Source organism: Leopardus geoffroyi, chromosome A1, assembly GCF_018350155.1.
Source record: "Leopardus geoffroyi isolate Oge1 chromosome A1, O.geoffroyi_Oge1_pat1.0, whole genome shotgun sequence".
In the NCBI taxonomy this organism is placed as follows: Eukaryota; Metazoa; Chordata; class Mammalia; order Carnivora; family Felidae; genus Leopardus; species Leopardus geoffroyi.
In genome coordinates, this window is record NC_059326.1 from 19,184,631 (window position 1) to 19,207,552 (window position 22,922).

The 22,922-nt window shown below is 38.7% G+C and overlaps 1 protein-coding gene across 7 annotated transcripts in view; it reads right to left on the minus strand.

Annotated features, from left to right (window-relative positions):
* Nucleotides 1-16,706, minus strand: part of LOC123596467 (phosphatidylinositol 3,4,5-trisphosphate 3-phosphatase TPTE2-like) — a 166,816-nt gene extending 150,110 nt beyond the window's left edge. For 2 of the 7 annotated variants that reach the window (XM_045474976.1, XM_045474954.1), the window contains exons 1-4: nucleotides 16,165-16,706; nucleotides 15,583-15,671; nucleotides 14,681-14,776; nucleotides 11,110-11,148 (exon numbers count right to left, since the gene is read on the minus strand). In XM_045474976.1, coding sequence (XP_045330932.1) covers nucleotides 11,110-11,148; nucleotides 14,681-14,739 — 98 coding nt within the window. In that variant the 5' untranslated portion in view covers nucleotides 14,740-14,776; nucleotides 15,583-15,671; nucleotides 16,165-16,706. The other 5 variants (XM_045474985.1, XM_045474959.1, XM_045474967.1 and 2 more) reach the window with 4 other exon arrangements.
* Between the last annotated feature and the right edge of the window lie 6,216 nt (nucleotides 16,707-22,922).

Below are 22,922 nucleotides of genomic sequence, written 5' to 3' on the forward strand. Positions count from 1 at the left end.
GGCTCACCATGTCTCACAGATAAACCTAAATAACACCCACATCAGTATACATAACCCAGAAAACAACCTGAAGACTGGAAGAACAAACTCTTCACAGCTAAATGTAGAGAAGAGGCCATGTTGAAAAGGGCAGAAACATGGTTGGAAGTCAAAGTGACCTACAAGACTGTCCTTAGGAGGGAAGGACATCATGGTCACGAAGGGAGAGGAGCAGACCTCATACCAGGCACCCAAGGCATGGGGGACCTGCACTGGGAAGACAAATCCCCGTAACATTTGGCTTTGAAAACCAGAGGAGACTAACTTTTGAATTTTTATAAGCAGTGGGGCTTAACACCTGAAACTTAGAAAACCAGCAGGCTTAGCTCTGAGAGAGGTGGAAGGCTATAGGAACCTGAGTCCTCACCCTTAAAGAGACAGTGTAACAAACAGCCTGACTGAGGTACAGCATAGAAGCAGCAGTTTGAAAAACACCTAAGGAATACAGGAAGGACATTTGTTTGCTAATATCAGAGCTTGTGTTGGAGGGGGTGGGGATCTTTAGGAGAACAAAAGAATTGGCAGGTACCGTATCATCCCCTACTCCCCAACCTAGCTATATGGACAGCTGCAGAAACCAGCACAGTGCAAACACTCTATACCCAACTGTGCACTCTACACCCACACTCTTGTGGACCTGTCCCCTCCACCCTAGCCTCGCCAAGAGTTTTCCAGAAGTTCCCCTACCACAGGTGAAAACCACATACCTTGCTGGCACTATAGAACACACCCCTATATTTTCCTGCAGACCCACTTCATCCAACATGCCCTGGGCAGGCGTTCATCCAAAGAGGATGTGAGAGTGAGAAAGCAGCCCCAGCAGGGGCCAGCACCTTCCCAAAGCAACTACTGCCCTGGAGAAAGGGGAAGAAAACCAAACACACATACCAGTCAGACTGCGGCCACAGCGTTAGGCTGCAGGCAGACATCTGGTCTGACTTCAAGCTCTGCCCCCCAAAGAAAGCAGCTCAGGGAATAACACTGGGAGAGCATCCTGCAACTTGGTGCTACTGCATCTCTGGCAAATGCCTGGTCTGACTGAACTCAAGCCTAAGGTGGCCCCAGACTGGCCCACTAAGAACATAGGCAACAAACCCTGCCCGCAAAAGGCAAAGAGTCACTGCAGACATCTGGACTGAAGTCACAATAGTAGAGTATACACGACACACCTAGGAGGCACCCCTGAAACAACAGATTCTGATGAAAAGGGGACATTGCATTTCAGGGCACTAAAGGACCTCTTCATAGGGCCACTACTTTCAAGAGCAGGGGACACAGCTCAATTGCCAAGCACATAGAAACAGACACAGACAGACAAAATGAGGAGACAAAGGAATAGGTCCCCAAACAAAGAAGAAAACAAAATCACAGCAAGAGAGAGAAATGAAAAAGAGATAAGTAACATGCCTGATAGAGAATTTAAAGTCATGGTCATGAAGATATTCACTAGACTTGAGAAAGGAGTGAAAGACCTCAGTGAGATCCTCAATAAAGGGATAGAAAACATAAAACAGAACCAATCAGGGTTAAAGAACTCAACTGAAATTAAAAATACCCTAGAGGGAATAAATAGATTAGAGGAAGGAGAAGAATCGATCAGCAACCTGGAGGACAAAGTAATAGAAAATAGTCAAGCTGAACATGAGAGAGGAAAAAAAAAAAAACAATAATAAGAAACGAGATTATATTAAGAGAACCCAGAAACACCATCAAGCATAACAACATCCACATTATAGGGATCCCAGAAGGAAAAAGAAAGAGGGAGAAAATTTGAGTAAATAGCTGAATACTTCCCTAACCTGGGGAAGGAAACAGAAATCCAGATAAAGACGACACAGAGAGCCCCCAACAAAATCAACCCAAGGAGGTACACACCAAGACACATAGTCATTTCATGGCAAAAAGTAGTGATAAAGAGAGAATTTTATTTATTTTTATTTTTTTTCAATATATGAAATTTATTGTCAAATTGGTTTCCATACAACACCCAGTGCTCATCCCAAAAGGTGCCCTGCTCAATACCCATCACCCACCCTCCCCTCCCTCCCACCCCCCATCAACCCTCAGCTTGTTCTCAGTTTTTAAGAGTCTCTTATGCTTTGGCTCTCTCCCACTCTAACCTCTTTTTTTTTCCCCCCTTCCCCTCCCCCATGGGTTTCTGTTAAGTTTCTCAAGATCCACATAAGAGTGAAACCATATGGTATCTGTCTTTCTCTGTATGGCTTATTTCACTTAGCATCACACTTAAAGAGAGAATTTTAAACGCAGCAAAAGAAGACAGTTACATACAAGGAAAATTCCGTAAGGCTATCAGCTGATTTTTCAGCAGAAACTTTGCAGACCAGAAGAGATTGGCATGATATATTCAAAGTCCTGAAAGGGAAAAATGTGCAGCCAAGAATTCTTTATCCAGCAAGGCTATCATTCAGGATAGAAGAGATAAAGAGTTTCTCAGACAAAAACTAAAGGACCTCTACAAGAAATATTAAAGGAGACACTTTGAAAGCAAAGGAAAGACTGTAAGTGAGAGTATAAAAAGTAGGAAACACAAAAGCAGTAAATATGAGCATATCTGTAAAAACCAGGCGAGGGATTCACAAAATAGAATGTAAAATATGACACCATATTCCTAAAATGTTGGGGGGGGGTAGGGGAGGAATAAAGAATGGGTTCAAACTTGAGCAACCATCAACTTAATATAGATTACAATATTACAGAAGAGGATATATAGAAACCTAATGATAAACACACATACAAATGCTGATTCCAAGGGGCATGTGCATCCCAATGTTTATAGCAGCACTATCAACAATAGGCAAATTATGGAAAGAGCCCAAATGTCCATCAACTGATGAATGGATAAAGAAGACGTGGTGTGCGTGTGTATATAATGGAATACTACTCAGTGATCAAGTAGAATGCAGTCTTGCCATTTGCAACAATGTAGTTGGAACTAGAGTGTATTATGCTAAGTGAAATAAGTCAGAGAGAACACAAGTATCATGATTTCACTCATGTGGAATTTAAGAAACAAAACAGGGGCGCCTGGGTGGCGCAGTCGGTTAAGCATCCGACTTCAGCCAGGTCACGATCTCGCGGTCCGTGAGTTCGAGCCCCGCGTCAGGCTCTGGGCTGACCGCTCAGAGCCTGGAGCCTGTTTCCGATTCTGTGTCTCCCTCTCTCTCTGCCCCTCCCCCGTTCGTGCTCTGTCTCTCTCTGTCCCAAAAATAAATAAACGTTGAAAAAAAAAAATTAAAAAAAAAAAAAAAAAGAAACAAAACAGATTAACATAGGGGAAGGGAAGGAAAAAGAAGATAAAAACAGAGGTAAACCAACCATAAGAGACTCTTAAATACAGAGAACAAACTGAGGGTTGCTAGAGGGAAGGTGGGTGGGAGGATGGGCTAAATGGGTGATGGGCATTAAGGAGGGCACTTGTTGGGATGAACACTGGGTGTTATATGGAAGTGATGAATCACTAAATTCTACTCCTGAAACCAATATTGCACTATGTTAACTAACTTGAATTTAAATAAGTTAAAAAATTAAAAAATTTAAAAACCAGTTATAGCTATGCAAAGAATAAAGAGAAAGTATTCTGAGTATATCACTAAAGAAAGACACAAAAGCAGGAAAGAGAGCAGGGGAAGAAAAGATTTAAAAAAAAAAATCACAAAAACAACCACAAAACAAGTAAGAAAATGGCAATAAATACATATCAATAATTACTTTGAATGTAAATGGCCAAACACTCCAAAAGAGATAGGGTGACAGAGTAGATTAAAACAAGACCCATCTGCCTGTCAGACACCATTTCAGACCTAAAGACATCTGCAGATTGAATGTGAGTTTGGAGAAACATTTATCATGTAAATGGATGTCAAAAGAAAGGGGTAGCAATACTTAAAAAAAGTATTTTTTCCTATATACGTTTTTATTTAAATTCCAGTTAGTTAACATGCAGTATAATACTAGACTCAGGAGTCCAATATAGTGATTCAGCACTTCCATACATTACCTGCTGTTCATCAAAACAATTGCACCCCTGGGATGCCTGGGTGGCTCTGTTGGTTAAGTGGCTGACTTTGGCTCAGGTCATGATCTCAAGATTCAGGAGTTTGAGCCCCACACTGGCATCTGTGCTGACAGCTCAGAGCCTGGAGCCTGCTTCAGAGTCTGTGTCTCCCTCTCTCTCTGCCCCTACCCTGCTTATGCTCTGTCTCTCAAAAAAAAAAAAAAAAAAAAAAAAAAAACATAAAAAAATTTTTGTTTAAAAGTGCACTCCTTAATCCCCACTACCTATTTAACCCACCCACCCCCACCTCCCATCTGGTAACCATCAGTTTGTTCTGTCAAGAGTCTGTTTCTTGGCTTCTCTTTTTCCCCCCTTTGCTCATTTGTTTTGTTTCTTAAATTCCATATATGAGTGAGATCATATGGTATTTATCTTTCTCTAACTGACTTATCTCACTTAGCATAATACTCTCTAGCTCCTTCCATGTTGTTACAAATGGCAAGATTGCATTCTTTTTGATGGCCAAGTAATATTCCAACACCACACACACACACACACACACACACACACACACACACACACACACTCTATCCATTCATCAATCTATGGATACTTGGGCTGCTTCCATATCTTGGCTATTATAAATAATGTTGCTATAAATATCAGGATGCATGTATCTCTTCGAATTGGTATTTTTGTATTCTTTGGGTAAATACCTAGTAGTGCAATTGCTGGATCATATGGTAGTTATACCTTTTGCAGAACCTCCATACTGTTTTCCAGAGTGGCTACACCAGTATGCATTCCCATCTACCATGCAAGAAGGTTCCCCTTTCTCTACATTCTTACCAACACCTGATTGTTTCTTGTGTTGTTGATTTTAGCCACTCTGATAGGTGTGAGGTGGTATCTCATCATGGTGCTGATTTGCATTTTCCTGATGAATAATGTTGAGCATCTTTTCATATGTCTGCTGGCCATCTATAGGTCTTTTTTGGAAAATTACCATTCCTGTCTTCTACCTTTTTTATTTTTGTTTTTTAAATGTTTATTTATTTTGAGAGAGGGACAAAGGGCAAGAGCAAGCAGAGGAGAGGCAGAGAGAATCCCAAGCAGACTCCACCGTCAGCACAGAGCCCAACACAGAGCTCAATCTCACAAACCAGGAGATCATGACCTGAGCCGGAATCAAGAGTTGGATACTTAACATACTGACCCACTCAGGCACTCCTGCCCATTTTTCAATTGGATTGTTTTTTGGGTGTTGAGTTGTATCAGTTATTTATATATTTTGGAGACTAACCCTTTATCACATATATCATTTGCAAATATCTTCTCCCATTCCATAGGCTGCCTTTTAGTTTTGTTGACTGTTTTCCTTTGCTGTGCAGAAGCTTTCTATTTTGATGTATTCCCACAGTGAATTTTTGTTTTTGTTTCCCTTGCCTCAGGAGACATATCTAGAAAAATGTTGCTATGGCTAATGTTAATTAAGTTACTACCTGTATTCTCTTCTAGGACTTTTATAGGTTTCGGGTCTCACATCTAGGTCCTTAATCCATTTTGAATTTATTTTTTGTGAATGGTGTAAGAAAGTGGTCCATTTTCATTCTTTTGCATGATGCTGTCCAATCTTCCCAACACCATTTGTTGAAGAGACAGTCTAGGAATAGACTTTAAAACACAGACTGTAACAAGATACAAAGAAGGACACTACATAATCATAACAGGAACAGTCTAAAGAGAAAATATAACAATTGTAAATATTTATGTACCAAACATGAAAGCATCCAAATATATAAAATAGTTAATAGCGAACATAAAGGAACCAATTGATACTAATACAACAATAGTAAGGGACTTTAACACCCACTTATATCAATGGACAAATCATCCAATCAAAAAAATTAATGAGGAAATAGTGGCTTTGAACGACATACTGCACCAGATGGATTTAACAGATATATTCAGAATATCCCATTCTAAAACAGCAGAATACATATTCTTTTCAGGTGCACATGAAACATTCTCCAGGATAAACCACATATTAGGCCACAAAACTAGTCAACAAATTAGAAAATACCGAAGTCATGGTATGCATCTTTTCTGACCACAACACTATGAAACTAGAAGTCAATCACAAGAAAAAAATTAGAAAGAGCACAAATTCATGGAGGTTAAATAACATGCCACTAAATAATGAATGGGTCAACCAAGAAGTCAAAGAGGAAATCAAATTAGAAAAATACATGAAGACCAATGGAAGTGAAAATACAATGAGTCAAAATTTCCGGATGCAACAAAAGCAATTGTAAGAGGGATACTTATAGCAATATGGTTCTACCTCAAGAAGCAAGAAAAATCTCAAACAACTTAACATTACACCTAAAGGAGCTAGGAGAAAAAAGAGCAAATAAAACCCCAAACCAGGAGAAAATAATAAAAAGAGGAAATAAATGATATAGAAACTAAAAATTGAACAGATCAATGAAACCAGGAGCTGGTTCTTTGAAAAGATCAACAAAACTGATAAACCTCTAGCCAGACTAATCAAAAGAAAAAAAAAGGAAGCACAAATAAACAAAATCACAAATGAAAGAGGAGAAATAACCACCATAGAAACACAAACAATTGTAAGAGATTATTATGAAAAATTATATGCTGACAAACTGGATAACCCCCAAAAGATGGATAAATTTCTAGAAACATATAACCTACCAAAACTGAAGCAGGAAAAAATAGAAAACTTGAACAGACTGATTGCCAACAATGAAATTGAATCAGCGATCAAAAAACTCCCAACAAACCAAAGTCCAGGACCAGAGAGCTTCACAGGAGAATTCTACCAGTTAAAGCAGACTGAATACCCCTTCTTCTCAAACTATTCCAAAAAACTGAAAATAAAGAAAAACTTCCAAATTCATTCTATGAGGCCAGTATTACCCTGATACCAAAAATCAGATAAAGACACCACAAATAATGAGAACCGCAGGTCAATATCTCTGATGAACATAGATGCAAAAATCCTTAACAAAATACTAGCAAATCAAATCCAACAATACATGAAAAAATCATTCAACAATCAAGTGGGATTTATTCCCACAACGAAAGGGCGGTTCAATATTTGCAAACCGATCAACGTGAAACATCACATTAGTAAAAGAAAGGATAACAATAATATGATCATTTCCATAGGTGCAGAAAACGCATTTGGCAAAGTACAGCATCTGTTCATGATTAAAAACCCTCAACAGAGTAGGTTTAGAGGCAACATACCTCAACATAATAAAGGCTGTATATGAAAACCCACAGCAAACATCATACTCAATGGTAAAAAACAGACTTTTTCCCCTGAGGTTAAGAATAAGACAAGGATGTCCACGCTCACCACTTTTATTCAACACAGTGTTGCAAGTCCTACCCACAGCCATCAGACAACAAAAAGAAAGAAACGGCATCCAAATTGGTAAGGAAGAGGTAAAACTCTATTTGCAGATGACATGATACTATATAGAGAAAACCCTGAAGATTCCAACAAGAAAATACTAGAACTTATAAATTCAGTAAAGTCACAGGATACAAATCAATATATAGAAATCTGTTTCATATCTATATACTATTAATGAAGCAGCAGAAAGAAATTAAGAGAATAGTCCCATTTACAATTGCACCAAAAATCATAAGATACCTAGGAATAAACTTAAGAGATGAAAAGGTCTGTACTCTGAAAACTATAAAACACTGATAAAACAAATTGAAAAGGACACAAACAAATGAAAGATATTCTACGCTCATGGTTTGGAGGAAAAACATATTGTTAAAAATGTCTATATATTTTTTAATAAATAAACTTTTAAAAATGTCTATATTATGCAAAGCAATTTACAGATTTAATGCAATCTTTATTAAAATATCAATAACATTTTTCACAGAACTAGAACAAACAAACCTAAAATTTGTATGGAGCTACAAATAACCCCCAATAGTCAAAGCAATCCTGAAAAACAAAACTTGAGATATCACAACTCCAGATTTCAGGTTATACTGCAAAGCTGTATAGACACACAGATCAACAGACAAAAATGGACACACAGATCAACAGAACAGAGAGGCCAAAAATAAACCCAAAATTATATAGTCAATTAATCTTTGACAAAGGGGAAAGAATATACAATGGGGAAAAGACAGTCTCTTCAACAAATGGTGATGGGAAAACTGGGCAGCTACATGCAAAAGAATGAAACTGGACCACTTTCTTATACCATTCACAAAAATAAATTCACAAGGGATCAAAGCATCAAAGTTCTAGAGGAGAACACAGACACTAATTCTGTGACATTGGCCATAGCAACATTTTTCGAAATATGTGTCCTCAGGCAAGAGAAACAAAAGAAAAAAATAAACTACTGGAATTACACTACAATAAAAAAAATAAAAATAAAAAAAATTTTTGTACAGCAAAAAAACCCATCAACAAACCAAAAAGGCAATCTAGGATATATCCGATAGGGGGTTAATATCCAAAATGTGTAAATAATGTATACAATTCAACATGCCCAAACAAATAATCAAATTAAAAATGGGGCAGAAAACTGCATCAGACTTCAACTCAGGTCGTGATCTCAGGGTTTGAGAGCTCAAGCCCTGCTTTTCTCTCTCCCCCTTCCCTTCTCCTCCCACTACTGGAATATTATTCAGCCATGTAAAAGGATGAAATCTTGTCATTTGTAACAATATGGATTGATCTAGAGGGTATAATGCAAAGTGAAATAGTCAGAGGAAGAAATACCCTAGGATTTCATTCGTGTGGGGGATTTAAGATGCAAAACAAGTGAACAAAGTAAAAAAGAGACAAACCAAAAAAGAAACCCTTAAATAGAGAATAAAATCATGGTTACCTGTGGCAGGAAGAGGGGGTCAGGTGAAATAGGTGAAAGGGATTAAAGAGTGCACTTATCGGGATGGGCATTAAGTAATGATAGAATTATTGAATCACTATATTGTATACCTGAAACTAGTAACGCTGTATGTTTATACTGGAATTAAAAGAATTTAGAGGGAAAATTGTGGATAATCTCAAGTATTTGTAGTCATTAGTTGGCCCTTTATGTTCCATGTAATCTTTGTCTAGACAGTAAAACAATTCCAACAGTGACCAGTTAATTTCCTCTTCAGCACTCCTCATTCTTCAACATTGACACAATATTAAATGGTTGAATAACATGGCCAGAAAAATCCCATGACTCTTTGTGCAGTTCAGACATATGTGGTTTGAAATATGTCTTCTTTCCTTGGCTCGAGGACACAGTAAAAATGCCTTCAGATCACAGCAATAGCAAGTATTCTTAGTCAGATTACTTAGAAACAAGTCAAAACTAATTCCAATGAGCAAAAATTTAATCTGCAAAACATGTTCACATCTATTAGTCTCATTACTCATAGACAAAAATCCACAAAATGGGGAATCATAATACATCCAGCAAAAATGAGACAGGAATATAACTGAAGATTAACCAGTGGCCCTCATTTCTCTATTTTAAAAGACTGATAAAATTTCAAAAGATATATTCACATTTTCAACCTAGAACATTTAAGTGTGGTAAATAGAAAAAACAATTTTTAAACATGGTACTTTTCTATATGAATTATTGTATGCCTTTCCCTCCCACACATTTTGATACCTTTCCATAGTTCTCCATTTTCTTCCTAGCTCAGAACAAGCCATATCTCCCCCCAAATAAGAGATTCGTCAATAGCTCCCCTCCTCCAAGACTTCAATCTGATTTTCCTAATTCATCTGAAATTGATGTAAATCAATGTCTTCATCACCATCATTGTGCCTAGAAAGTTGGTCTAGCTACTTTAAACACCAACGAATGAAAAAATATCATTAGAGATTTCCTACATGCAGCAGTGAGGTGATCAATTTATCTGAACAAAAACCCCTTGAATCTAAAATTTATAGTCAACATGACCTAACTCACAGAAAGCCCTAACTTTTTAGAACGAATTTTATTTTAGATCACTGTCCAGAAAATTCTATGTTGCCATGGATACGCCTGAGACTGAATTTCTCACCATCCCCCAATATATTATACCTTACCTTTCATTGGTGGCTTCATTAGAGATTCCTGATATGAATTCATCTAGATCATCTCTAAAGAATTAAAAATGTGTATGATCAGACCCCAGTGGCTTCATAGCCAAACTTCTGTTTTAACTTAGCTTTGTTGTTGTTGTTGTTTTTTAGAATTCAACCAGCTTACAAATTGAAGACTCCCTGTAACTATTTGTAAATTAGTTATTTGGAAACTGGCATTTCCATTTTCCTTAGAAATGGGTTTGTTTTTTTTTTTTAAATAGTAGTAATGAAAATCTCTGGCTTAACAAATCAAAAAAGCCTAACAAATCAAGGCAAGTACAATTCTTTACTGCTAAATTCAATTCTCCTGAAACTGCACTGAGGTGGAATTTACTTCAAAATATAGCTTCATTTTGTAGGTATACAGCCTCTCAGCTTATTTCCTGATTATCAAGTTTCTTTACTGTATCCTTACTCTTCGTGTGTCATGTAAGTCTCTTCTGTTCCTGAGTTTGGTTCAAATAACTGCAAGCTTGAGTCAGGGGCTTCCTCAAATATAATGATGGGTTTATATCTGAAACACCAGCTTTAGATGATTGTAAACCTCTGGAGGGAAAGGGGACAGACCAAGGTCTATGAGCTCCATCCTTTTCTGCTGAGAGCTCCACAGTTACCTGTCCACTGCCACCTCTCGCTCAAATAATACGATCCTCTCTTTACCTGGTCCACTCTAGCAGAGTCTCACACACATATATTATGAGAGTATCCTAAGAAACTCTGGCTTCTGGTTACTAAGGGTCATAAACTATGAGTAGGAAGTCTCCCTCTTCTGACATGTTCTTCCTTTTATCCCCCCGACTTACACCCCAAAAGAAAGACAGTTATTTACAGAAGCTTACAGTCTCTCATGGAAACCTCTTATTGCCACCAATGCTAATACCTTTCGGCACTCAGATCAGTCAAGTCAACTCACCCATGGTCATCACTGTTGTCAGAGGAATCCATAATTCTGCTAAAGGGTAAAAACATACAAAAAATAAATTCAGACATTCTGGAAAGCAATCAGTTTCTTCTTCCTGACAGAATTTTATGACATGAAAAGTAAAATCATGAGGAAACATGACAAAATGACAGAAACATTGTCAGGGTACAACAATGAGACCTCTGAGATAGCCTCTTGGCTGTGTGTGTGTCTGCCCACTGGAAAGAGAAGGAAAGAATTAAGGGAGGTATAATTTTTGTGATTAAACCTCCTTTCTTCTCCATTTTGTCAACCATTCACATATTCTGGAATCCGTTTGGGAAATAGGAATGATCTGAGCAAAAGGATGGGGAGGGAGATCCAGATAATAACTAATGAAAAGATACAGAGATAAAGAAAATGCCACAATAAATATTCCAGTTTCAAGGACTAGTCCCGGATCACCATTTGGTAGAGAAGAAACTAGTAGGTAGGTCAAGAATTACCTAAATAATGGGGCACCTGGGTGGCTTAGTTGGTTAAGTGACTCCTGATTTCAACTCAGGTCATAATCTCATGGTCCATGAGATTGAGCCTGCATTGGGATCTGTGCTGACAGTGCAGGGCCTGCTTGGGATTCTCTCTCTCTCCCTCTCTCTCTCTCCCCCTTTCCCCCATGCTCTCTCTTTCTCTCTCTCACTCAAAACAAACAAACAAACAGGTATTCAGAATGGTTGCTTTTTCTCTCAATTCATTTTACAAAAAGGTATCTGGTTAAATTATCCAAAGTCAAGACTCCTCACCACCAAACCACTGGCTTGGATAACTTAATTTCTCTACAATTTAATTTTCTCATCTGTAAAATAAGACACATTGAAAATGCACTTTACATTTGTCCAGGTCATAACATCATGCTGTATGTTCATCATATCACAAACATTACTGGTTTTTAGGCAGCCTGCCCTCTTCACCAAACGTTATACCAAAAATACCAATGTGACAAACAACATGGAAAAAAATCATAAATTTCAAAAACACTTCAAGATTCTCAAAGTACTAAATTTCCATAATTTCCAGGAAATCTTGGATTCCTATCCATAGGAGAGTCTTCCTCCCAAAACTATAGAAGTCAAACTGAAGTATGGATTTAAAAAACTAACAATAACAGAAACCCTGGGAGAAGCCAGAAGACTGAGAGCTGTCTCCTGTGGTGGACAGGCTGAGGAAAAAGTCTGATACAGGCAGTCTTGAGGGGCTTAGCGGGAGGGAAATTTTTAAGTTTTCTTGCTTTTCCTCTGAGTTGCTTGGAGACAATAACTGCCATTCTCAGTAGAAACCAGAAGCCACTACCCAGATGTAGTTAGGATAAAATTTGGGTAGCATTATGGCACCTGGATAGTTCAGTCAGTTGAGCATGTAATTCTTGATTTTGTTCAGGTCATGATCCCAGGTTTGTGGGATCAAGCCCTTTGTTGGGCTCTGCACTGAGCATGGAAACTGCTTAAGATTTTCTCTCTCTCTGTCTCTCTCTCTCCCTCCCCCATCCCTCTCCCCCACTCACATGCTTTCTCTCACTCTCTCTAAGATAAAAAAACTTTTCATTGGCATTAGGTCCGCCGATGAAAACAGGGAAGGGCTAAAGAGCAATCCTTGGGCCTTCACTCTTCCACCCTTTTACCTCCAAAAGTCCCAGGTGAACAACCTAGAAGTCTGCCTTCTCCAATGCTGCTTTTGTCCAAGACCTTAAAGGTAGCCTATCCTGACAAGATAAATTACCTGGATCACAGTGTTTCACCATTATGCAGAGTCTCTGTCCCCAGGCTATCACCTCCTTTCATGTTAAATTTACTGAGAAAAACATACCTTAGGTCCTAGCTTTCAACAACAGTTGCTATATAAAACGTCACCCAACCCAGGATACTTTTGAAAGCAAAAAGGATATGTTATTAATAATTTTGCTGAGACAACAGCCACAGATTGAGATTTTCCCAAGCAAATCTTCAGTCCTTCCCTAATACAATTTACCAGTCAGAGGGCTCAATGGCCACAAGGAATAGGAGCTCACAAATCAAAATAGTTAGATACCTGACGAGTACGACTGAAAAAGAGACACAACAAACTGAACAACATATACCATCTGAAACAGAACTATTGGAATATACTGAACAAGATTTTTTTTTAACATGAAATTTATTGTCAAGTTGGTTTCCATACAACACCCAGTGCTCATCCCAACAAGTGCCCTCCTCAATACCCATCACCCACCCTCCCTTCCCTCCCACCCCCCATCAACCCTCAGATTGTTCTCAGTTTTTAAGAGTCTTTTATGGTTCAGCTCCCTCCCTAACTTTTTTTTCCTTCCCCCTCCCCCATGGTCTTCTGTTAAGTTTCTCAGGATCCACATAAGAGTGAAAACATATCATATCTGTCTTTCTCTGTGTGACTTATTTCACTTAGCATAACACTCTCCAGTTCCATCCACATTGCTACAGAAGGCCATATTTCATTCTTTCTCATGAACAAGATTTTTAAGTAAACATGAGAAATACACTTAAAGATACAAGGGAAGATGTTAGTAACATGAAATAAGAATAAGAAATCATATTGAAAAACCCAAGAGGATATCTTAAATGTAAAAGTCAAATTGTTGAAATAAAGAATCACTTCATGGCATAAACAGTAATTTGGATACATGGCGAAAGCAAGTTAATCCATAGTTGGAAGAGGAGGTTGAGAAATCCCCAGAAAACAGAAGAGACCACAAAAGAAAAACCAGTTGATATAAAGGATAAAAACAGATCTCTAACACCTGGACTCTAGATAACTAACAAAATATATATATATATATATATATATATATATATATATATATATATATGTATATATATATGTATATATATGTATATATATGTATATACATATATATACATATATATATACATATATATATACACATATTTTTAAAATAAATTTCCCAAAATTAAAGAAAATATCACAAAAGTGATGTTTCATCTAGCAAACATTTAAATGGTATTTACTAAGTGCCAGGTATTGTCCTCATGCTTCACAAATACTTCAATTGGTCCTCAACCTTCAAGATAGTTACAATTATTATTTATTTTAACCAATTCACAGATCTTGAATAGTCATGTTTCTAATATCCACCATACTGATTTATAAGCCACTCATTGCTAATAAAAATTTGTGACCTTCCCTGTGGTAATTTACAGTGTTTCAGGTATTGATTGAAATGGGACAATGGAAGCCCTTGCAATGACCATCTCAAAATGGTCATCCCCCACCAGCCATGGACAGAGCATCCCCCATAAGGGCATCCAGCTGTCCTAGAGGGAAAGCTTAAAGTGACTGTAACTGGCATAAGCATATTGTTACTGGCATACTGTCTAAGCAGTAGTAGTATAGGAAATTGTAAGCATAAAACAGTGTCTTTAAGTTGTGAGTTTGCCGAATTTCATTTATGTATAGTTTACACTCATTATGAAAGAAGGTGTATATATATTCCTTATTCAATTAACCTTGAATGGTGCTTAAAATTTGGTAAAATTTGCATCTTATTACTTACTTATTATTTCTTTGATGCATGAACCAGAGATATAAAGGGTTCCTCTTTAATCTCTGCATGGTATTGTCTTGTGGACAACCACAATCTACAATTAATCTGAAAAAAAAAAAAAAGAAAAGCACATATGACTTTTATATTCAGGATTTTTAAAATACATAGGATACTTGCCCTGTTAAGAAGGAAGTCACACATAGAACCTACCAGGTATGCATTGGCCTTTCTAAAGTCTTGAATCTACAACTTATAAGATCTACAACACTGTACAATTTTATCATTCCTCTGAAATATGTATTCTGTATTTTATTTTAGTTCAAGGAATGGAAGAAAAAGTTTTTTGAATGTTCAATAAAATTTAAGTTTAGTTCAAAGACAGAACACTTTAAAGACTGCTCTCTTGCTACATAGGACCCAGCAAGTGAAATAAAATGAATTTCAAACCAAATTTACATTCCATCCTAAAACATTCCATAGCATAAATCAAAGGAGTCGTAAAGCAAAGATATGTCCTTCAACATTTCACATAGCAGATTTGTGGCATGCAAGGGAACTAGAAGTCACTGGAGAATAAGACATTGCCAATTACATTGCCAAGTTACCAAATAGGCAGACTGAAATGTGCCACAAGGCCCTAAATTCTTGGCAAAGAGAAAAAAAAATGAAAACAAACTGAAAAATACTTTTTTCATAAATAAATCAATTGGGGCATAAATTTTTATTTTGAGTTTTGGGCTTGAGAACAAGCCACCTGTAAATGCTGTATCTTCAAGAGGTATCACCTCATGGACAGTGGGAGTAGGAATCCCAAAGTTCTTTTCCAGAGGTGGCCAGGAAAACCAATGTGGACCAAGACAGAGCCACATATCTAAGGATCCTCTGTCCCTGCAAACCTCAGATCTGCTTACCTACAGGTAGGGCTGCTTTCAAGGGGCCACAGCAGAAGGGAGGTGGAGCACAGAAGGACTCAGATCTTGGGACTTGAATACAACTTTTCCTAAGTGGAAGCAAATATTACTCAAGATCCTAATATCAGTATTATTTCCTGGATACTGCCTGTAACTTCTTTTTCTTTTAAAGATTTTTTAATTTCCCCAAACCAAGCCCGTTAAGTCAAATCTTGTCCCAATTCCTGGCCAGCAACAAGGTTACTGCTTTTTGGTCCTATATTGGCCTAGTACACCCCCATCCCTGCCCACACATCACCATCTCACATCCCCTCCACCTCTGGTTCCCTGGGGATGAGGAGGTTCTTTCTGGAAGGTCTCTGGGAAGAAGTGAACATTTACTAATCCCCCACTGCTGAGCACAAGGCAAAACTTGCCATCTATGGCCACAAAGACCCCCACCTGCCCCTTTCCCCCCCACCTTCAGCCCTCCCTCTAAGACATTCTTCTGTCTTTGAGGATGAAGGACAACATTAGCCAACATAGAAGGCAGAGGATGGGATGCTTTTGTCCAGAGACACCCTCCCACCCTTAGGTCTTTACCTGGTGCTGGTAACAAGCTAGTACTGGAATAAGAACTCCGTGTCCATGGCAACCCCAAACAACAGATTCCAGGTGGTCCTGAGAGTGTAGAAGAGTGGGGAATACACTGAACTTGGTTCCACACTGATTCCAGGCAGTTCTGAGATTGTAGTAGTATGGTGGGGAATACAGTGAACTTGGTTCTAGGCTATAGGGTCTTAAAAACAGATGTTGTTCTTCTTAAAGATGGGGGTACCAAGATCAAAGATCCCAGGATAATAATCTCAGAGAAGATTGTCTCACCTTATACTTTTTATTTTGCAAGAAAGAGAATGATCAAAGAGCTAAATGTTTTCTAATATAAAATTTGACTAAAATATGCAAGGTTGACACAGGACCCAGGACAAAAATTATTTCCACAAACTATCATTTCATGGGATTGAAAAGAAACAATCAAATATTATTTGTGAATTTAAAATACACCCATTTTCCTGGTAGAGTAAATCTGAGAAGGTGGAAACAAATGCCAAAAAACAAAAACAAATATAGAAAGTTTTAAAACTCTAGATGAGGAGAGCCTGGGTGGCTCAGTTGGTTAAACAGCCGACTTTGGCTCAGGTCATGATCTCACAGTTTGTGAGTTTGAGCCCTATGTCAGGCTCTGTGCTGACAGCTCAGAGCCTGGAGCCTGCTTCAGATTCTGTGTCTCTCTCTGTCTCTGTCTCTCTCTGTCTCTGTCTCTGTCTCTCTCTCTCTGCCCTCCCCCACTTGCTCTCTGTCTGTCTCTCTCTCAAAAATAAACATTAAATTTTTTTTAAAAAGCTAGATGAAACATTAGAATTTTCTATATGAAAATTATAATATAAAAATTACCACAAAAATAATTAAGAAAGATCTGTTTAACAAGTTTGTGTTGGTACATGTTCTGATGCTGAATAAATAGTCACAGTAGAAGTCATGGAAATGAGATTAAGGTTGTATTTATTTAATATTTCTAGAAGTAGTTTGCAAGATACAAAAATGAATAAAACATGGTCACTGACTTCAATGTCACATTGATGACCTCGAGGCCAGACCAGTTTGAAATACGCCCAGAGCATTCTGTTCTCTGTGAGAAAGACCCAGCCTAAAGAGAAACTACCAGAGCCTTGTCTGATCTAAGCAAAGGGCAAGAAGACAACCTTAGCCCCTTCTAGCCTTCTTGTCTCACATAGGAGGATGGAAAAGAGACAAAGAAACTCTTCTGAAGGTCACAGCCCTTGTTTCTTTTCATGTCTTAGTATTTTATTGAAGATTGGGCTTTTAAAATAATATAACAACTGCAAATCAGATTTTTCCCTTTCCCCAGGGTTTATTGTTGGGTTTTTTGGTGACTTTTCTGAATTCTATTTAGGAATTTCTAATTCAAAATTCTGTAAAATCTCTATTCTTTGCAGAGTGTGGAAATTTTTTGATTCTTTGGAAAGTGTGGAAAGTCTCTATTCTTTCCAGAGTGTGGAATTCTCTGCACTCTATTTTGTGTAGTCAGCTTGATTAGCATAACGATCAGCTAATAAAAGGACAGCGATTCCCTCAGATGCCTGGAACCAGTAAGTCTCTTAGTAGAGACAAAGGAGTTTCATGTACATGCTTGAGCATGTTTTTCACACAGCCAGGCAGATTACAATCCCACCAAAACCTACATTTCCTTCTATGTGCAGAGCCTCAAGTTTGGTCAGAGATGAGAGCTTTAGGTCTTTCCAGGTCTTTCTTAAGTTTGCAAAATCGTAGACACGTGTACAGCCTTAGATATGCAGGTGGTCTTCTAGAGTCCCAGGAACAGGTTTCAACTTCTCAAAGCTCCCTATGGATAGCTCATAACACAACTTTTTCTTTTGCCTCAACTATTATCTGTACCTCAGGCAGCCATGATGTTCAACAGTTGTCTTTGACTGACTATCTTCAACAAATGTCCCCAGGGCAAAGGCTGGGGGAGCTCCAAGTCAAGCAAAATGAAGACAGTCTTGTGAGTGGGGTCTTGCCGGGACCCACTAGATAGATCAAATAAGGACATTATCTGGGAATAGACCTTTGAAGGAGTTCTAACCCCATTCTGTCCCCTCCATTGGCCCTCAGGTGGCTGGTTTATTCCATGATTGCAGGATGTTGGTCTTCAAGGCTGCCACAGAGCTGAGGAGAGTGTGACGGGAATGGTGCAAGTTAGAATACCACAAAGTTCATGATTCTTACCAAAATACAGCCTATGTTCTTAAATAAATGCTCCCCAGATTGCTGAAAGCCTTTAATTTCTAGAGTTCTGAAAAAGGTGATTCTGATCATTTTTTTTTTTTTCACATTTCAACGTTTATTTATTTTTGGGACAGAGAGAGACAGAGCATGAACGGGGGAGGGGAAGAGAGAGAGGGAGACACAGAATCGGAAACAGGCTCCAGGCTCTGAGCCATCAGCCCAGAGCCCGACACGGGGCTCGAACTCCCGGACCGTGAGATCATGACCTGGCTGAAGTCGGACGCTTAACCGACTGCGTCACCCAGGCACCCCGATTCTGATCATTTTTGCCAGTATTCTTGGTAATTTTATAAAGGAAGAATTTTTGGAGATCCCTATTTTGGCATTTTCACTGGCATTATTTCTAAACTTACTTAAAAAAAAATTTTTTTAACGTTTATTTGTTTTTGAGACAGAGAGAGACACAGCATGAACGGGGGAGGGTCAGAGAGAGGGAGACACAGAATCGAAACAGGCTCCAGGCTCTGAGAGCCCGATGCGGGGCTCGAACTCACGGACCGCGAGATCATGACCTGAGCCGAAGTTGGCCGCTCAACCGACTGAGCCACCCAGGTGCCCCAAACTTACTTTTAAATACATTGCTAAATTCAAAAGAAAGCAAGGGAATTACTAAGTGATCACAGGCACATAAACATACACATACATACATGCATACATACACACTCTGCTACTGAAAGTAAAGTGGTAAATGACAGAAGCTTGGAATGCTCTGGAAGTATGCCAAGCAAAAAAAAATCTAGTTTTGTTGGTTAACATTGTGGCTGCCTGAAGTGGCAAATAGGATGTGGGGCAAACAGTAGCCTAACCAAAATGGGGGTAGGGCGAAGGAGGGAGAGAGACAGGGTGACGGTGTGTGAGGGAGAGGGGGGTTACGGTGTGTGAGGGAGACGGGAGGTGGGGGGTGAGAGAGGGAGAGAGGGGGTGAGAGAGGGAGAGAGGGGGGTGAGAGAGGGAGAGAGGGGGGTGAGAGAGGGAGAGAGGGGGGTGAGAGAGGGAGAGAGGGGGGTGAGAGAGGGAGAGAGGGGGGTGAGAGAGGGAGAGAGGGGGGTGAGAGGGAGAGAGGGGGGTGAGAGGGAGAGAGGGGGGTGAGAGGGAGAGAGGGGGGTGAGAGGGAGAGAGGGGGGTGAGAGGGAGAGAGGGGGGTGAGAGAGGGAGAAAGAGAAAGAGAGAGAGAAAGAGAGAGAGAAAGGGAGAGAGAGAGAGGGAGAGAGGGAGAGAGAGAGAGGGAGAGAGAGAGAGGGAGAGAGAGAGAGGGAGAGAGAGAGAGGGAGAGAGAGAGAGGGAGAGAGAGAAGGAGAGAGAGAGGGAGAGAGAGAGGGAGAGAGAGAGGGAGAGAGAGAAAGAGAGAGAAAGAGAGAGAGAAAGAGAGAGAAAGAGAGAGAAAGAGAGAGAAAGAGAGAGAGAGAGAGAGAGAGAGAGAGAGAGAGAGAGAGAGAGAGAGAGAGAGAGAGAGAGAGAAAGAGAGAGAGAGAGAGAGAGAGAGAGAGAGAGAGAGAAAGAGAGAGAGAGAGAGAGAGAAAGAGAGAGAAAGAGAGAGAAAGAGAGAGAAAGAGAAAGCAAGAAAGTTATAAAATGGCATGTGAAGAAAGGACTTTGAAAAACTCTAACATAATCCTGGGAATCTAGAGTTTTATTGTTTAGCTAAGTAATGGGATTTGACTTTGACAAAGTGGTAAGCTGAATCTAAGATCTGCACACAAATCCAGGCATCCCAACTGGCTATATATTTAGTTGAGAAGAAAAACTTGGAAAAAATCTATATGCTGACAGAGTGACCAAAAAGCATATCAGTTTGTCTCTATTGGCATTGGGTTTAAAAATATTAATAATTTGGGGCGCCTGGGTGGCTCAGTCGGTTGCGCGGCCGACTTCGGCTCAGGTCATGATCTCGCGGTCCGTGAGTTCAAGCCCCACGTCAGGCTCTGTGCTGACAGCTCAGAGCATGGAGCCTGTTTCGGATTCTGTGTCTCCCTCTCTCTGACCCTCCCCCATTCATGCTCTGTCTCTATCTCAAAAATAAATAAACGTTAAAAAATATTAATAATTTTAATTTAATAGTCTTTCTTAATGTTTTAGCTCTACTCTCTTCCTGGAATTTGAATTTATACCACAGTCTACCACGTCAATCCAATCAATTAAATTGAAATGGTTCTTGATTGGTAGTGATCCCTAGCACTCAGCACAAACCAAGGCGAATCATCTCAATTTAGACAGCTAAATTTAGGATTCCCAAAGCTAAAGTTTAGTCAAATAGGAGCTCTTTAAAAAAATTTTTTTTTTTAATGTTTATGTATTTTTGAGAGATACAGAAAGAGCGTGAGCAAGGTAGAGGCAGAGAGAGAGGGACACAGAATCCAAAGCAGACTCCAGGCTCTGAGTTGTCAGCACAGAGCCTGACATGGGGCTCAAACTCATGAACCATGGGATCGTGACCTGAGCCAAAGTAGGACGCTTAACCAACTGAGCCACACAGGCACCCCATAGTCAAATACGAACTCTTAACACAATCTAGGAAACATGTGAGGAATCCCACCCTCATGAACAGAAGTTAATAGAAATTATAAGGAGAAAAAAATCAAAAGACTATAGGTATCGAAGAAACTTTATGCTCAGGAAGTACGTTTAAAAGTGTGTTTGAAGTGAAAGACATCAACACTACCTGGAACAGGAAGAAGGGCTGTTGACCTGCTTTGGAACTTCAAGCTGATTTTTTGAAGGAGAGGATTCTTGGACTTGAAGGACAGTAAATAATAAGCCAGGAGGAAAGAAAGTGGTGAGAAAACTCCAGACAGAAAAATCCTAAAAAAAACAATTACATGGAAGCATTGAACAGCATGCAGACTTTAGGGAAAACGGTAAACATTATTACTCCCATAACATGCAGAGCAGGGAAGAGCAGACATTTTAAAAATAGTCCCATACACCATATTAAGAAGTACAGACTTTATACACCAACAAATTAGACAACCTAGAAGAAATGGATAAATTCCTAGACACATACAATCTTGTAAACTAAATCAGGAAGAAATATAAAATCTGAACAGGCCAATTACTAGCAATGGAATTGAGTCAATAATCCAAAAATTCACAGCCAACAAAAGTCTAGGACCAGATGAATTCACAGGTGAATTCTACCAAACATTTAAACAAGAGTTAATACCTATTCTCAATATATCCAAAAGGAAATAGAAAGAAGGAAAGTATCCAAAAATAGTCTATGAGCATTCTCCAGATATCAAAACCATACTAAGACAGTATAAAAAAGTAAACTGCAGGCCAATATCTCTGATAGAGATACAATAATCCCCAACAAAATATTAGCAAACCGCATTCAGCAATACATTAAAAAGATCATTCATCACCATTAGGTGCGATTTATTCTGGGAATGCAAGGATAGTTCAATATTCACAAATCAATATGATATACATCAACAAAGGATAAAAATCATGTCTTCTCAATAGAATTTTGTCAAATGCTTTTTCTGTACCAACTTCTGTTCATGATAAAAACTCAACAAAGTGGGTTTAGAGGAAACATACCTTAATATTATAAAGGCCATATATGAGGGGTATGTGGGTGGCTCAATCAGTTAAGTGTCTGGCTTCAGCTCAGGTCATGATCTCGCAGTTCATGAGTTTGAGCCCCTTGTTGGGCTCTGCACTGACAGCTCAGAGCCTGGAGCCTGCTTCGGATTCTGTATCTCCCTCTCTCTTCCCTTCATCCACTCACACTCTGTATCTCTCTCTCTCTCTCTCAAAAATAAATATTAAAATTTTTTTAAATAAAAAATTGAAGGCCATATATGAAAAACGACAGCTAAAATCATACTCAGATGTGAAAAACAGCTTTTCCTCTAAGATCAAGAACAAGAGAAGGATGTTCATTCTTACCACTTTTATTCATAGGCATCCAAATAGGTAAGGAAGACATTAAACTGTCACTATTTGCAGATGACATAAATACTATACATAAAAAATCCTAGACTCCACCAAAGAACTATTTGAATAAAGGAACAGTAAAGTACTAGGATACAAAAATAAATACATAGAAATTGGTTGTGCTTCTGCACAATAATGAAGTATGAGGAAAATTAACAATTCCATTTACAATTGCACCAATAAATAGATAGTAAAAAACTTCACCAAGGAGATGGAAGACATGTACTCTGAAAACTATAAAACATTGATTAAAAAAACTGATGATATAAATAAATGGAAAGTTATTCTATGCTCCCTAATTGAAAAAATTAATCTTGTTAAAATGTCCATACTGCCCAAAGCAATCAATAGATTCAATGCAATCCCCCTTAAAATACCAACAGCATTTTTCACAGAACTAGAACAAAGAATTCTAAAATGTGTATAGAACCCAAAAGACCTTGAATAGCAAGAGAATCTTGAGAAACAGCAACAAAGCTGGAGTTACCACAATCTCAGATTTTGAGATATACTACAAAGCTGTAGTAATCAAAACAGTATGGTACTGACAC